This window comes from Dreissena polymorpha, chromosome 2 (genome assembly GCF_020536995.1).
Source record: "Dreissena polymorpha isolate Duluth1 chromosome 2, UMN_Dpol_1.0, whole genome shotgun sequence".
Lineage (NCBI taxonomy): Eukaryota > Metazoa > Mollusca > Bivalvia > Myida > Dreissenidae > Dreissena > Dreissena polymorpha.
The window spans coordinates 31,021,313-31,039,206 of record NC_068356.1 but is presented as its reverse complement, the minus strand read 5'-3'; the positions used below and the strand labels follow the sequence as shown (position 1 = coordinate 31,039,206).

At 39.8% G+C, this 17,894-nt stretch overlaps 1 protein-coding gene across 1 annotated transcript; it reads right to left on the bottom strand.

Moving 5' to 3' along the window:
• Positions 1-219: 219 nt before the first annotated feature.
• On the bottom strand, positions 220-675 carry LOC127869641 (uncharacterized). Its single transcript, XM_052412298.1, has one exon. The coding sequence runs from the start codon at positions 673-675 to the stop codon at positions 220-222; it is 456 nt and encodes a 151-aa protein (XP_052268258.1).
• Between the last annotated feature and the right edge of the window lie 17,219 nt (positions 676-17,894).

Sequence of the window (17,894 nt, the reverse complement as noted above, 5' to 3'; positions counted from 1 at the left end):
ATACATAAAGCACCAATCAAGTTCCAGTTATCGAGTTCACACTACACTTGCGGATTTCACAGATTAAACTCCGTTCATAAATTTTCCGTAAAATTTCAAGAGCACAAGTACTTCCATGTACAACAAAGCGCCATGTGACCGAAATATTGAGAAAAAAATATCGCAAAGAAACATACAAAATAAATTTAAGTATGTGACATCCAGTCAGTTCAGTATCTTCTATTCCTGTTCCCCAGGGTTATGCACGCACATGAAATGCTCATTTTGCAGATTCTCCACTTTGGAGCCTTGTACGCTGATCCTGATGTAGTCTACCTCAACACCATACTCGTCTGATGCCAGCATCGTGAGCGAAAGGGAATGTGACCCCGCCTCCAGGAACTGTTGCCCGCCGATCGGCCCTGAGGACTTGAAATTATTCCAGAGGTCGCCCCACCCGTAATAGGAGCTTGTCTTGAACTGCCCGAGTTCCCGGCCGTCCAAACCGACGGAGCAGACGTCGTGATCGCCGTCGTTGGAGTACCGGACGTCCATGACCTCCAATGAAGCTTGACTTGGTAGGTCAAATTTAATTTTCAGTTCTTCACCGTCAAAGAGCCATATTGTCGTCTGGTCCTCGGCGTTCGTTCGAAAATGCAGACGATCTTTGAATGTTGGACTGTGCACTTGTGACATGCAATTTATCAAGACTGGTTTCGGTACAACCTTCATAACGCCACCGTCGTTTAACGGTAACACCACCGCCAACAAAAGAGCTGAAGTAATCATATTCATGATTCCCGTTATGACGATACAATAAATATAAATTGAGAAGATTACAAGGTTGTCGCAATAAAACTACTGCGTTGTAATGAACCAAATCGAATATATACCACATGAAGACCAATGAGGCGTACACTCAATTGTAAAATGTATTACTTTCATAAGCGGTAAAAAGACGTCATCAGAGGTGTCTGAATATGTTGAAAATCTATCTCTCTCGTGCATCTGCGCATTCTAATAATTACAGTTTGGAAATAACCAAAATAAATCAAATCTTCAAATGCGTTTTGAGCAGGTATATTATTTTGATTTTGGTTTATGTTGTAATGCTACGAGATTAAGTTTGATTACCGCTTTATAAATATTGTATAAATAAAGCAGGGCAAAGTGTGAGTTTTTGGCTCCCATAAACGGGTTAGACACAATCATTATAATGCTTTGCATAGACCGTCCCATTGCGTTGACTGACAACCTCGTGATAATGCTTTGCATAGACCGTTCCATTGCGGTGACTGACAACCTCATGATGTGCTTTGCATAGACCGTCCCATTGCGGTGACTGACAACCCCATGATAATGCTTTGCATAGACCGTTTCATTGCGGTGACTGACAACCTCATGATATGCTTTTCATAGACCGTCCCATTGCGGTGACTGACAACCTCATGATAATGCTTTGCATAGACCGTCCCATTGCGGTGACTGACAACCTCATGACAATGCTTTGCATAGACCGTCCCATTGCGGTGACTGATAACCTCATGATAATGCTTTGCATAGACCGTCCCATTGCGGTGACTGACAACCTCATGATAATGCTTTGCATAGACCGTTCCATTGCGGTGACTGACAACCTCATGATATGCTTTGCATAGACCGTTCAATTGCGGTGACTGACAATCTCATGATAATGCTTTGCATAGACCGTTCCATTGCGGTGACTGACAACCTCGTGATATGCTTTGCATAGACCGTTCCATTGCGGTGACTGACAACCTCGTAATATGCTTTGCATAGACCGTCCCATTGCGGTGACTGACAACCTCATGACATGCTTTGCATAGACCGTTCCATTGCGGTGACTGACAACCTCATGATATGCGTTGCATAGACCGTCCGATTGCGGTGACTGCCAAACTCATGATATGCTTTGCGTTCCATTGCGGTGACTGACAACCTCATGATATGCTTTTCATAGACCGTTCTTTTGCGGTGACTGACAACCTCATGATAATGCTTTGCATAGACCGTCCCATTGCGGTGACTAACAACCCCATGATAATGTTTTGCATAGACCGTTCCATTGCGGTGACTGACAACCTCATTATATGCATTGCATAGACCGTTCCATTGCGGTGGCTGACAACCTCATGATAATGCTTTGCATTGACCGTCCCATTACGGTGACTGACAACCTCGTGATATGCTTTGCATAGACCGTTCCATTGCGGTGACTGACACCCAGAGGCGTATCCAGAAAATTGTCAGAGGGGGGGGGCTCAACAGAGGAGGGTGCGGGAGGGGTGTCCCCTTCCGTCGACGAATTTATTTTTTAAATGGCACCTTGAAATGATGCGATTTCCTGCTATCTAATCAGCATTTTGCATGATAAAAGTGCATGTAAAACAAATAAGAACTTGAGTTCACACATCAAGTGTGACAGACACACGGACAGACAGACACACAGGGGTAAATCAAATGTCTCTCAAACCACAAAAGTGGTGGGAGACATTATCTTTATCCATAACTTTTTTAACAGAGTTAGATGGGTGGACCTCCTATTTAACCTTGTTGGATATCCTACTAGGTCAACTTAGTTACAACATTTAAATGTTTATGTCCATGTCCCTATGAATGGAAAGCAGGCACACAGCGGACAACCTGTCCTGACCCATTGATGATCTTAGTTTTGTCTTAACAAGTCCTTGGGCACTGATACTCTTTTCACACTCGCATGATGTAACAGAGAACACACATGATATGGACAAAACAGTGTAAATGATGGGGAACAGCTGGGAATCACAATGTGCAACAGAGCCCTGAAGGGTAGTAGGTGGGTTGGGTACACCTTTCCACCTAGCCTGCCATATAAAGTGCAACTCAGCAGGGAGGGACTGAGGGGAAGAGAGATCATCAATGAACCATTCAAGGTCACTAGCACTGACAGGAGAGGCGCACATTTGTTCAGGTATAAACTTCAATCCTATGGCTGCCTTAGTCTGCAAATCACTAAATCGGGTGTCCATTTCGTTCACAAAAGTGTTAACAAAGGGAGTCGTTAGGTTTCTGTGTAGTTTAATTCGGGTGTTGCTGCCTCGATGTTGTCACGCTTTAAGAAAATGATTTAGTTTCATATAGCAAAGTAATTCTTCATTTTTGAGTCTTTTTTAATTTTAAAAAGTATGGATGAACATCAAAGCAGTTAGCCCGATTTGTAAAAAAAAATAAATAAAAAAAATAAAAAAATATTGCCATTCATTAAGTGTGCAGTTGAATTTCACTGGCAAAACTTGTTACTCAAAAGGATTATCACTCTAAAGAGCTAATACCAATTAAATTCATCAAATAAATTACCGAAAAAATAATTATGATTGTCCATTGCGTTCGTTTATTACTTACTGTCAATGAAGCGTGCACTTTAGCTGACGAAGGTTTGATCGTCTGTACACATGCCTGGGGGCTAATCACACAAATCGACAGCTGTTTATGGCTTAATTAGGGACATATGACAGGAAATACACAAGTGGATTGAAACTGTAAGGGGCTCATTTTTATTAAAAATCGTGTCTAGCCAGCCAGCTGGGGGGGGCTTTAGCCCCCTAGCCCCCCACCTAAATACGCCTCTGGACACCCTCATGATAATGCTTTGCATAGACCGTCCCATTGCGGTTACTGACGACCTCATGATATGCTTTGCATAGACCGTTCCATTGCAATGACCCCGACGTATTTATTGGCATTTGTTTCGGTCATGTGTTTTTTCATGCATCTTAATGTATGATAATCGGTCATTTTCCTCAAATAAAGGACCTGAATGATAGGAATGATCTCATGGGGAAGCATTTGGAGTCCGTCTTTCTATAGATTTATTAGCGTTGTATTGTGTTTCTTCTGAGTGGGTGTTTAATATCGAGCGTAAACAGCCACACTTTTATCTTAAACTGACAAAATAAATGTTCGCGGTGTTTAATTATTTTGAACAGAGGATTTCGTAATTAATTTTATCAATAAAATGACTTTAATTAGATGCTAAGATTTGCGCACCCACTTTCAAGGCCGAAAGCAGATTAAGCATTCCCCATGGACCAGGGACAAACGGAATAAACGCATTATAATGAAAAATATTACAAACTAAACCATACTAATTAATTCTTGTGCCTGTGAGTTTTCTTAATTGTTTTTTTTAAGAAACCAGGAGAGGCTGTTTTTCGCTTTCTTTTAGGTGTGCGCATTCTTTTAGGTGCGAGCATTCATTGGATGAACCCGTGACCCGGAGTACAATTGTAAAGACAGTAATTGCCTGAGTTAAACTGGAAAAGTTAAAAATATACTATATAATAAATTAATTAAGTTTTTGTCGGGATGTAAAATTGTATTTATTATTATCGGAAAGCAGTTTTTGCTTAGAGCTGTCTTGCAGCATATGTGGGAACCAGCTGCCTTGGCCAAATGTCAGCTCTATATACGTGTTAGCTGGAAAGTGTGATTTTTTGTCTTCGTTGATTATCTCATATTTACGCATCATATGAAGCATGAAACTATACGTTATATAATTATAAATATCACAGAATTAGTTTTATTAATACAAGTCTTTGCCTTTAATGTGATAAATAATTATGTATTTGAATGTGTTCAGTGGTGCACATGTCGCTGTTGCTGTCAACTTGTGACGAACTTGATTAATGCAGCAGTCAGACAAAAATTTATCAAACAAGTTTTTGTTTGCGACATGGGCATAAAGCCATTTTCATATGGCTAAAAAACAACTTCCTCTTAATGAACAAGCTTTCACAATATATTAAGCTAGTTGTCTGACGTTGTTGTGCAGAAGATGAGTCAGTTTTCTCTTTATCTCCCTGTGATAAAAATTAATTATTAAATCAAATTCAATGGACTTGCAAACAGCGAATATTCTAGAGTCCACAGGTTCGCCTCAATACCTCCTTGTTTCGATGCGTATTTTCAAAGATATTAGATCTTTACTGAGCTAACAATACTAATTGATCATTCTACGATCAATTTATGCGTTATCTTCCATAGGCATAGCGTATGGACGAAAACGTGAGGTAACCCACCCAGTATCCCCCGTTAGTGCTGTTATTTGGACGAAGCGATGGTTCCAAGCATGAACCTTATAGCTAAATAGTGGGCATTATCCGACACTTGATACTGTCTTTAATCACCTACATAGCTTCAATAATTTATAACTAGAACGACGCACGCGTTCTTTATTTTCTCATATGGTTTGAAGACCAATTAATTGATGAGATGTTCTTTACATATTATAATCCCAGCGATCAATTGGCCCCATTAGCCCGTCACATGTTGATGAAAGTTGTATTTTTCTTGAAAAATCAAGTATATATATTAGCGGTCAAAATAAATAGAAAAACGATATCTTCTCCTGAAACCAGAAGGTCCCAATATGTCTTCTACCAAATGTTATTTAATCTTAACCATGTTAAAAATGGCATGGCTTTTGACAGTATTTTATCACCGTGTGTATTTATGTGAAAGATTCACGGCGATGATGACCGTCTTGTTATGGTTTTAAGCAAATGCTTTTTAGCATAGTTGCGGTTACGCAACTATGCTTATGTTAGAGCTACATTTCAAAAACCGAGTGGAATGCTTGACCATTATGAAGCCTTACCTGATCAAAAATCAGACGAAATATCTATTTAATATAGTATATGGTAATTCTAACATTTTTTATTTAGAAACGTTTTTCTAACGTTTTCTTCCAAGAATATTGCTGACACCGTTTTTAGTGAATTTTTCTAAGACTGTTTTACGTGAAAAAACCTTCTAAGAAACTAAAACAAATTTCGTTCGTAAAACAATTCTGTTCTGGTTGATAGTGATCACACACCTACATTCTATTTCCTTTGTTTACTGTTCTGGGAGAGGTCAAATTCATTAGGCCCTGTTTTAAGGATATGTAGAACATATTCTCAACAGGAAGTGGGGCATAAAGCACTTTTGTTCTTTGTAAATGTGTAAAAAAAATAGCGTAGTACGATGAATGTTTTCTGATTTATGACATGGATTCTGACCTGCCTTTCTATGGATTTAATGAAGTAGAGGTTGAAAGTAACAGAGATGTGTTAATTGAAATTAAAATGATTTACTTTGAGCCAGAAATTAACGTTACGAGTAGAGCTAACGGTTTAAATGTGGCATCGAATTTAATGGATTCGCGCAAATTCTGGACGAGTGTTGTGTCTGTAAAATATTAAATGGAATGCCGTAAATGTATCAAGTCGGAAAAGAAAACGGATGGTTGCATAAAGGTATACGTGATATAATGTAATTCTACCTATTTATTTTCATAGTTATGTCACTTTGTAACCATTCACATTCGTCACGATTTGGAATTCCCGTTTCTAAAAATAGAACATTTTGGTAGCATGAACCAACAAGGGAGGCGACTCGTGATGTCAGAAATTGTTAAAGTTACAATAAACTAAACAATCGAGTCATGAATAATCGAGTCATGTCTGTACTCTCTAAACCTATACAGTAAAGGTCCCTGTCTAAACAAATCATCATATTTTCATCGAAGGCATGTTTTACACTTAAGACTGTTGTTCTGGTTTTATCGTTTGGAGATATTGATAGGGTAAGCATAGGTGTTCACTATTAAATACCTGAAATAGGATAAAGTTAGAGATTAAAGTAAAAAATGGTACTGCAAAAGGTTACAATCCACTAGAAAACGACCGAAAAAAGAAGGTGCAAAAACAGTCGATTTTGATTTGAGTCGAATTCTTTTTTGGTTTGTACATGACATATCTTTTTTTTATTGCTTAAATCGATGTAGCTAAGAATGCCCGTCAAGAAAAGGTATGGTTATGGGGGTCTCTATGTGCAAAACGTTGTATTTATTTTCGCTCAAATTTGTCGCTTTTACATTGAAACATATAAGGAAACTATTTAGTATATTTTGACCTAAACATTTACTTCAGCAGCAACTTCCCTGTATCTTGCAACTATGCTTTCAACGCCATCGGCGCTCTCGTTGTCTAGTTGAAGGTGCGTATAGTTGGCTCGCCGTTCGACGTTCGTCATTAGCTCAACATTCAAATTACCGAATGTCGAGCTGGCTCGGCATTTCAGCTCGACATTCAACTCGGCATTCGCATATAGTGGTGTATGCTTATTTTCGAATGTCGAGCTGGCTCGGCATTCCAGCTCGACATTCAGTTCGGCATTCGCATATAGTGTTGTATGCTTATTTTCGAATGCCGAGCTGGCTTGGCATTCCAGTTCGACATTCAGTTCGGCATTCGCATATAGTGTTGTATGCTTATTTTCGAATGTCGAGCTGGCTCGGCATTCCAGCTCGACATTCAGTTCGACATTCGGAGATAGTGTTGTATGCTTATTTTCGAATGTCGAGCTGGCTCGGCATTCCAGCTCGACATTCAGTTCGGCATTCGGATAAAGTGTTGTACAATTTTTTTTGAATGTCGAGCTAGCTCGGCATTCCAGCTCGGCATTCAGGTCGGCATTCGCATATAGTTGTGTATGCTTATTTTCGAATGTCGCGCTGGCTCGGCATTCCAGCTCGACATTCAGTTCGACATTCGGAGATAGTGTTGTATGCTTATGTTCGAATGTCGAGCTGGCTCGGCATTCCAGCTCGGCATTCAGTTCGACATTCGGTGATAGTGTTGTATGCTTATTTTCTAATGTCGAGCTGGCTCGGAATTCCAGCTCGACATTCAGTTCGACATTCGGAGATAGTGTTGTACAATTGTAGCCAGCTCGACATTCGAAAATAAGCATACATAACTATATGCGAATGCCGAACTGAATGTCGAGCTGGAATGCCGAGCCAGCTCGACATTAAAAAATGTACAACACTATCTCCGAATGTCGAACTGAATGTCGAGCTGGAATGCTGAGCCAGCTCGTCATTCGAAAAAAAGCATACAACACTATATGCGAATGCCGAACTGAATGTCGAGCTGGAATGCCGAGCCAGCTCGACATTAAAAAAAAGTACAACACTATCTCCGAATGTCGAACTGAATGTCGAGCTTGAATGCCGAGCCAGCTCGACATTCGAAAATAAGCATACAACACTATATGCGAATGCCGAACTGAATGTCGAGCTGGAATGCCGAGCCAGCTCAACATTTACAAACAATTGTACAACACAATCTCCGAATGTCGAACTGAATGTCGAGCTGGAATGCCGAGCCAGCTCGACATTCGAAAATAAGCAAACAACACTATCACCGAATGTCGAACTGAATGTCGAGCTGGAATGCCGAGCCAGCTTGACATTCGAAAATAAGCATACAACACTATCTCCAAATGTCGAACTGAATGTCGAGCTGAAAAGCCGAGCCAGCTCGACATTCGAAAATAAGCATACAACACTATATGCGAATGCCGAACTGAATGTCGAGCTGGAATGCCGAGCCAGCTCGAAATTAAAAAAAATAGTACAACACTATATCCGAATGTCGAACTGAATGTCGAGCTGGAATGCCGAGCCAGCTCGACATTGAAAAAAATTGTACAACACTATATCCGAATGTCGAACTGAATATCGAGCTGGAATACAACACTATATGCGAATGCCGAACTAAATGTCGATCTGGAATGCCGAGCCAGCTCGACATTAAAAAAAAATGTACAACACTATCTCCGAATGTCGAACTGAATGTCGAGCTGGAATGCTGAGCCAGCTCGTCATTCGAAAAAAAGCATACAACACTATATGCGAATGCCGAACTGAATGTCGAGCTGGAATGCCGAGCCAGCTCGACATAAAAAAAGTACAACACTATCTCCGAATGTCGAACTGAATGTCGAGCTTGAATGCCGAGCCAGCTCGACATTCGAAAATAAGCATACAACACTATATGCGAATGCCGAACTGAATGTCGAGCTGGAATGCCGAGCCAGCTCAACATTTACAAACAATTGTACAACACAATCTCCGAATGTCGAACTGAATGTCGAGCTGGAATGCCGAGCCAGCTCGACATTCGAAAATAAGCAAACAACACTATCACCGAATGTCGAACTGAATGTCGAGCTGGAATGCCGAGCCAGCTTGACATTCGAAAATAAGCATACAACACTATCTCCAAATGTCGAACTGAATGTCGAGCTGAAAAGCCGAGCCAGCTCGACATTCGAAAATAAGCATACAACACTATATGCGAATGCCGAACTGAATGTCGAGCTGGAATGCCGAGCCAGCTCGAAATTAAAAAAAATAGTACAACACTATATCCGAATGTCGAACTGAATGTCGAGCTGGAATGCCGAGCCAGCTCGACATTGAAAAAAATTGTACAACACTATATCCGAATGTCGAACTGAATATCGAGCTGGAATACAACACTATATGCGAATGCCGAACTAAATGTCGATCTGGAATGCCGAGCCAGCTCGACATTAAAAAAAATGTACAACACTATCACAAAATGTCGAACTGAATGTCGAGCTTGAATGCCGAGCCAGCTCGACATTCGAAAATAAGCATACAACACTATATGCGAATGCCGAACTGAATGTCGAGCTGGAATGCCGAGCCAGCTCGATATTCAAAAAAAATGTACAACACTATCTCCGAATGCCGAACTGAATGTCGAGCTTGAATGCCGAGCCAGCTCGACATTCGAAAATAAGCATACAACACTATATGCGAATGCCGAACTGAATGTCGAGCTGGAATGCCGAGCCAGCTCAACATTTACAAACAATTGTACAACACAATCTCCGAATGTCGAACTGAATGTCGAGCTGGAATGCCGAGCCAGCTCGACATTCGAAAATAAGCAAACAACACTATCACCGAATGTCGAACTGAATGTCGAGCTGGAATGCCGAGCCAGCTTGACATTCGAAAATAAGCATACAACACTATCTCCAAATGTCGAACTGAATGTCGAGCTGAAAAGCCGAGCCAGCTCGACATTCGAAAATAAGCATACAACACTATATGCGAATGCCGAACTGAATGTCGAGCTGGAATGCCGAGCCAGCTCGAAATTAAAAAAAATAGTACAACACTATATCCGAATGTCGAACTGAATGTCGAGCTGGAATGCCGAGCCAGCTCGACATTGAAAAAAAATGTACAACACTATATCCGAATGTCGAACTGAATATCGAGCTGGAATATAACACTATATGCGAATGCCGAACTGAATGTCGATCTGGAATGCCGAGCCAGCTCGACATTAAAAAAAATGTACAACACTATCACAAAATGTCGAACTGAATGTCGAGCTTGAATGCCGAGCCAGCTCGACATTCGAAAATAAGCATACAACACTATATGCGAATGCCGAACTGAATGTCGAGCTGGAATGCCGAGCTAGCTCGATATTCAAAAAAAATGTACAACACTATCTCCGAATGCCGAACTGAATGTCGAGCTTGAATGCCGAGCCAGCTCGACATTCGAAAATAAGCATACAACACTATATGCGAATGCCGAACTGAATGTCGAGCTGGAATGCCGAGCCAGCTCGACATTCAAAAAAAATTGTACAACACTATCTCCGAATGTCGTACTGAATGTCGAGCTGGAATGCAGAGCCAGCTCAACATTCGAAAATAAGCATTCAACACTATCACCGAATGTCGAACTGAATGTCGAGCACGAATGCCGAGCCAGCTCGTCATTCAAAAATTATTGTACAACACTATCTCCGAATGTCGAACTGAATGTCGAACTGGAATGCCGAGCCAGCTCGACATTCGAAAATAATTATACAACACTATATGCGAATGCCGAACTGAATGTCGAGCTGGAATGCCAAGCCAGCTCGACATTCGAAAATAAGCATACAACATTATATGCGAGCCAGCTCGACATTCGAAAATAAGCATACAACACTATGTGCGAATGCCGAACTGAATGTCGAGCTGGAATGCCGAGCCAGCTCGACATTCGAAAATAAACACACAACACTATATGCGAATGTCGAACTGAATGTCGAGCTGGAATGCCGAGCCAGCTCGACATAAAAAAAAGTACAACACTATATCCGAATGCCGAACTGAATGTCGATCTGGAATGCCGAGCCAGCTCGTCATTCAAAAATTATTGTCCAACACTATCTCCGAATGTCGAAATAAGTGTCGAGCTGGAATGTCGAGCCAGCTCGATATTCAAAAATTATTGTACAACACTATCTCCGAATGTCGAACTGAATGTCGAGCTGGAATGCCGAGCCAGCTCGTCATTCAAAAATTATTGTACAACACTATCTCCGAATGTCGAGCTGGAATGCCGAGTCAGCTTGACATTCGAAAATAAGCATACAACACTATATGCGAATGCCGAACTGAATGTCGAGCTGGAATGCCGAGCCAGCTCGACATTCGAAAATAAGCATACAACACTATATGCGAATGCCGAACTGAATGTCGAGCTGGAATGCCGAGCCAGCTCGACATTCAAAAATAAGCATACAACACTATATGAGAATGCCGAACTGAATGTCGAGCTGGAATGCCGAGCCAGTTCGACATTCGAAAATAAGCATGCAACACTATATGCGAATGCCGAACTAATTGTCGAGCTGGAATGCAGAGCCAGCTCAACATTCGAAAATAAGCATTCAACACTATCACCGAATGTCGAACTGAATGTCGAGCTGGAATGCCGAGCCAGCTCGTCATTCAAAAATTATTGTACAACACTATATCCGAATGTCGAACTGAATGTCGAGCTGGAATGCCGAGCCAGCACGACATTCGAAAATAAGCATACAACACTATATGCGAATGCCGAACTGAATGTCGAGCTGGAATGCCGAACCAGCTCGACATTCGAAAATAAGCATACAACACAATATGCGAATGCCGAACTGAATGTCGAGCTGGAATGCCGAGCCAGCTCGACATTCGAAAATAAACACACAACACTATATGTGAATGTCAAACTGAATGTCGAGCTGGAATGCCGAGCCAGCTCGACATAAAAAAAATGTACAACACTATATCCGAATGCCGAACTGAATGTCGAGCTGGAATGCCGAGCCAGCTCGTCATTCAAAAATTATTGTCCAACACTATCTCCGAATGTCGAAATGAGTGTCGAGCTTGAATGTTGAGCCAGCTCGATATTCAAAAATTATTGTACAACACTATCTCCGAATGTCGAACTGAATGTCGAGCTGGAATGCCGAGCCAGCTCGTCATTCAAAAATTATTGTACAACACTATATCCGAATGTCGAACTGAATGTCGAGCTGGAATGCCGAGCCAGCTCGACATTCGAAAATAAGCATACAACACTATATGCGAATGCCGAACTGAATGTCGAGCTGTAATGCCGAGCCAGTTCGACATTCGAAAATAAGCATACAACACTATATGCGAATGCCGAACTGAATGTCGAGCTGGAATGCCGAGCCAGCTCGGCATTCAAAAATAAGCATAAAACACTATATGAGAATGCCGAACTGAATGTCGAGCTGGAATGCCGAGCCAGCTCGACATTCGAAAATAAGCATGCAACACTATATGCGAATGCCGAACTGAATGTCGTGCTGGAATGCCGAGCCAGCTCGACATTAAAAAAATTGTACAACACTATCTCCGAATGTCGAACTGAATGTCGAGCTGGAATGACGAGCCAGCTCGTCATTCAAGAATTATTGTCCAACACTATCTCCAAATGTCTAACTGAATGTCGAGCTGGAATGCCGAGCCAGCTCGACATTCCAAAAAAAATTGTACAACACTATCTTCGAATGTGGAACTAAATGTCGAGCTGGAATGCCGAGCCAGCTCGACATTCGAAAATAAGCATACAACAATATATGCGAATGCCGAACTGAATGTCGAGCTGGAATGCCGAGCCAGCACGACATTAGAAAATAAGCATACAACACTATATGCGAATGCCGAACTGATTGTCGAGCTGGAATGCCGAGCCAGCTATATTTAAAAAAAATTGTACAATACTATCTCCGAATGTCGAACTGTATGTCGAGCTGGAATGCCCAGCCAGCTCGACATTCGAAAATAAGCATACAACACTATATGCGAATGCCGAACTGAATGTCGAGCTGGAATGTCGAGCCAGCTCGACATTCGAAAATAAGCATACAACACTGCATGCGAATACCGAACCGAATGTCGAACGGGAATGCCGAGCCTGCTCGACATTCGAAAATAAGCATACAACACTATATGCGAATGCCGAACTGAATGTCGAGCTGGAATGCCGAGCCAGCTCAACATTCGAAAATAAGCATACAACACTCTATGCGAATGCCGAGCTGAATGTCGAGCTGGAATGCCGAGCCAGCTCGACATTTGAAAATAAGCATACAACACTGTATGCGAATGCCGAACTGAGTGTCGAGCTGGAATGCCGAGCCAGCTCGACATTCAAAAAAAATTGTACAACACTATATCCGAATGTCGAACTGAATGTCGAGCTGAAATGCCGAGCCAGCTCGTCATTCAAAAATTATTGTACAACACTATATGCGAATGTCGAACTGAATGTCGAGCTGGAATGCAAAGCCAGCTCGTCATTCAAAAAATATTGTACACCACTATTTCCGAATGTCGAACTGAATATCGAGCTGGAATGCCGAGCCAGCTCGACATTCGAAAATAAGCATCCAACACTATATGCGAATGCCGAACTGAATGTCGAGCTGGAATGCCGAGCCAGCTCGACATTCGAAAATAAGCATATAACACTATATGCGAATGCCAAACTGAATGTCGAGCTGGAATGCCGAGCCAGCTCGACATTAAAAAAAATTGTACAACACTATCTCCGAATGTCGAACTGAATGTCGAGCTGGAATGCCGAGCCAGCTCGACATTCGAAAATAAGCATACAACAATATATGCGAATGCCGAACTGAATGTCGAGCTGGAATGCAGAGCCAGCTCGACATTCAAAAAAAATTGTACAACACTATATCTTAATGTCGAACTGAATGTCGAGCCGGAATGCCGAGCCAGCTCGTCATTCAAAAATTATTGTACAACACTATCTCCGAATGTCGAGCCGAATGCCGAGCCAGCTCGTCATTCAAAAATTAGTAATCGCCTTGGGATAATCAATAGCTAATTTAATTAATATTTCTGCTTAATTAAATGAAATATGTTAAGTTTTGTATTTTCATGTAAATGGTTGAGAAACGAGTTTTGTTTTAAATCATACACACAATTACCTGTTGTCGAATGACGCTTGTTTCATTAAATACATTAAATAAGTTTACAAGCGGTCGTGTACACGTCTCATTTGATTGATACAGTATGCATTGTAATTTAATGACCAATATGTCATACTGTTAAACTATTTAAAAACATACACTTAAATGTAAATTATTATTGTACACAATAATATTTGTTGCTTATTTCTCATTTTAATATGGTATTTAATAAGCCATGTATTTATATTGTTTAGGAATGTTACAATCGACCACACGTCAGTATCTTGGAACATTTCTGCAAAGCATGTCAAGAAAATATTATCTAAAATCATATTTACAGAAAATATGTGTGTGTTTGTGAAAATCACCGTTACATTTTAAAATTTAAAATACCACGCTATAATCCAACATTTAAAAATAAGTTGTTACATTAGTTTATGATTATATATAGTACGCAAAATACTTTATAACTGAACTGGATGAACTGTTTTTTTTTAAGTATTATTATAAGCTAAGCGGAAATGCACAAAGGCACAGAAATCATTTTAAGTGGCAAATATTGCAATATCTCATAAATATGTGCTGTATTTATACTCTGCGTGGCATTTCAAACATACTCGGAAGGTTAGATGTAAATAATTATGTTAACATATTACATGAAACAAGCAAAATGATAATAATAATAATAATAAAAATAATAATATATGTATTTTTTCATAATTATACCTTTGTACGATAACATCGATGTCGTATTGCAAACTATTCAATCATTCGACAATTTACGCTCATGCCTTGTCTTGCAACATATGGATTGTAATTATCTTTAGTTTGTTGACAAATGTCTTTCATACTAAAATCAATATTCAAGATAATCACTCAAATAGCTTCACTATGGAAAATGAATCTTAATTTTCCATTATTGCCCCATTACATCAGTTATTTATTATAACATATTAAAACATTAATTTTGGCGTTTTCGCTTACATCATTTATAATGTTAGTGTTCATAATTTCTATAAATCTTCAATATTCAAGATATGTTGACTTATGTGTAAAGCATACATTGTTTTACCAGATCACGCATGGTTACTTGAGATATATTTGAACGTGTGACTCATTAATACCCCCGTCACACTAGGCCACGTTCCCACTACGTCCTCAAAAATATGCCAGGACGCAGTGCGAACGTGTACAACGTAGCAACGACACAGTAGACACGGCTTTGCGCGTGGCACGGTCTTCATGGACGTGGCCTAGTGTGACGGGGCCTTAAAGCTGGTTTCATATATAATTAGAGACGTTTTAAACATTTTTCTGCGATTAATAATGACTACAAATGAATGTTACAATACCTTTATTTCGACGAGACGTGAAAAAATAAAAATCAGACATTATTTGCCACGTGTCCATTTTAAAAGAAATATTTAACCACTGATGAAAAAATTGTTAGAGATTTTGCAAGTGCGTTTCTGTGAAAAAAGCGCATTACTGTACACGTTTTGTGTATCAATTGCGTCATTTGCAGGTGTTTCTCACGACTGATGTCCAGTTCTGTTTACAATAAATAAACATTAAGTAATACTAATAGTTGACGAGTTTTTTTCTTCTCTAAATCTTTTATTTTCATCCATCATTAGTGGAAACATATTGAAAGAAATGTTGATTTTATGTTTGGGTGATGCATTTATAAAACCAACAATACATCACAACACGGGTTTCTAAAAGTATTTGCTGTCTATCGTTTCATGAAAACGTAAACTAACTAAAATTAAACGAGCTTTGGAAAATTGGATTTTGAGTGAATGTCAATAAGAAATAGACAAATGCTCCTTATTTAACCATGTGCATGTGTGTATTTCGAAGTGCGGAGGTCATTCCGTGCCTGAGACATTCCTTGCATTATGGGCTGACCTAGAATGTACCCCCATCATCCCCACCAAATTAAGGTAGCGCACCCGTAATGGGCACCTATCCAAATATAATCTAATCTATTATTTTCTTAATCAGCATCATTTCACTGAACTACATGCAAATTTTATGGTAGTCTTTCCATGCTTTTTTAAAAAATATACTGATTTTTTTCAAAACCACCCCCACACTCGGCTTTTGTCCAGTTTATGTGCACCCCTGGGGTATATAAAAGTTCCATTATTCATCCAGATTTCCAAATATAGGCATGCAGTTGGTGTGTACAGATGCAGTAAAGGTGTTTAAAGATTAAACAAGATGAAACAAGTGTTGTTTTACAGAGATTTATTTTTTATAACGTGTTATCTATGGAAGAGCGCCATGAACTGTACGTGGTTTCAGGCAAGTAGAAATTGGGTTGGTTAAAAACAAAGTGTCATAAAATTCCAAATAGTATCATTTAAGTAATATTTTGAACTTAGTTTTTATAGATACACTATATACAGCAAAATTACCAAGAAATAGACAGATTTACCGTTTACTTTTTTGAAATAAAAAATGCAACATGCATGGTTCGTATTTTCAGCAGTAAATCACCCAATTTAGCCATAACGTTGTTTTAATTTTAAAAATTGAAGAATGTGCATAAAAATTGCAACATATTTAACAATAAACATAGCTTATATGCCATTTTAAATCAAATTACGTTAGAAAAGAAATACAACGCGTCGCAAAAAAGTATACGTCTGCGGCAGGATTCGAACCTGCGCGGGAATATCCCAAAAGATTTATAGTCTATCGCCTTAACCACTAGGCTACGGCACCTAATATTAGGCTCCTCAACCTTCGAAGAAATCGCGGGAAATCATTAGGGGTGCGCTACCTTAACGTATTTGACTCACGATAAGCTTGACACATTGGTATGAATGGCTGCAAATTCCAGAACTTATTAAGTATATATTGAAAGATAAAAAAATTTGGCGTTGTCTTGTGATGTGGGAGAAAACCAAAGTTCCCGCAGGAAAACCCAATTGTCTGATATGGTGACCAACAACCAGACTCACCTGCGCCGGTAAAGTGGATCTAACCCGGGTCCCTTAGCTGCGAAGCGCGAATATCAATCACAGCGCTACCCTGAGGTGCAAACATGCGTTATTATTAACCTCTGACATATACACCAAATATTGGCCAACTCTATCGTTAATAGACAGATATCTACTTACCAAATGCAGGAGAGTTTTAATACAAACAGATCAAACTTCTTTTGACAATGGTGCTGCACAGAATCCCCGCGCATTGTAAAGAGGGTGTTAGTTGACCAGCCGAAATCCTAAGAAGTGAATAGAGTCGTCAAAGATTTTAAAGTTAGCAAGGATTAAATCTATATGTCAACTCAATTTCAGACAGACGCACTGTTTTGTGGAAAGCTCGATAAACTTGTAAAGGTCATAACGGTTTAGTTGTATATGCGCTTGCTTGCGTCGAGCTGGGCAGGACTTGTAATGCGTCATTCATCGTTTTACTATAAAATAACATGCTACAAAAAAAATCATTTTTTTGGAATCGGACGTGTTCATAGCCTTAATGTTGAGGTCACACTTAAAGGCCAATGGTCAAATAAAGACGAATGCATCTTACGCATACTTTTACGTCATCATTCATCAAACAATTTAAAATCAATTGCCACATACGTAGTACATGTATATTAAATTACGATGTGTTGCATGCACGTCATTTTCCGTAACTCACATTGTCATGTTTTGAGTTACGCTTACGTTTGTACGATATAAGTATGTGTGTATGACTTAATTATGAATTAGTAATGTTGCTCAAATGAGGACT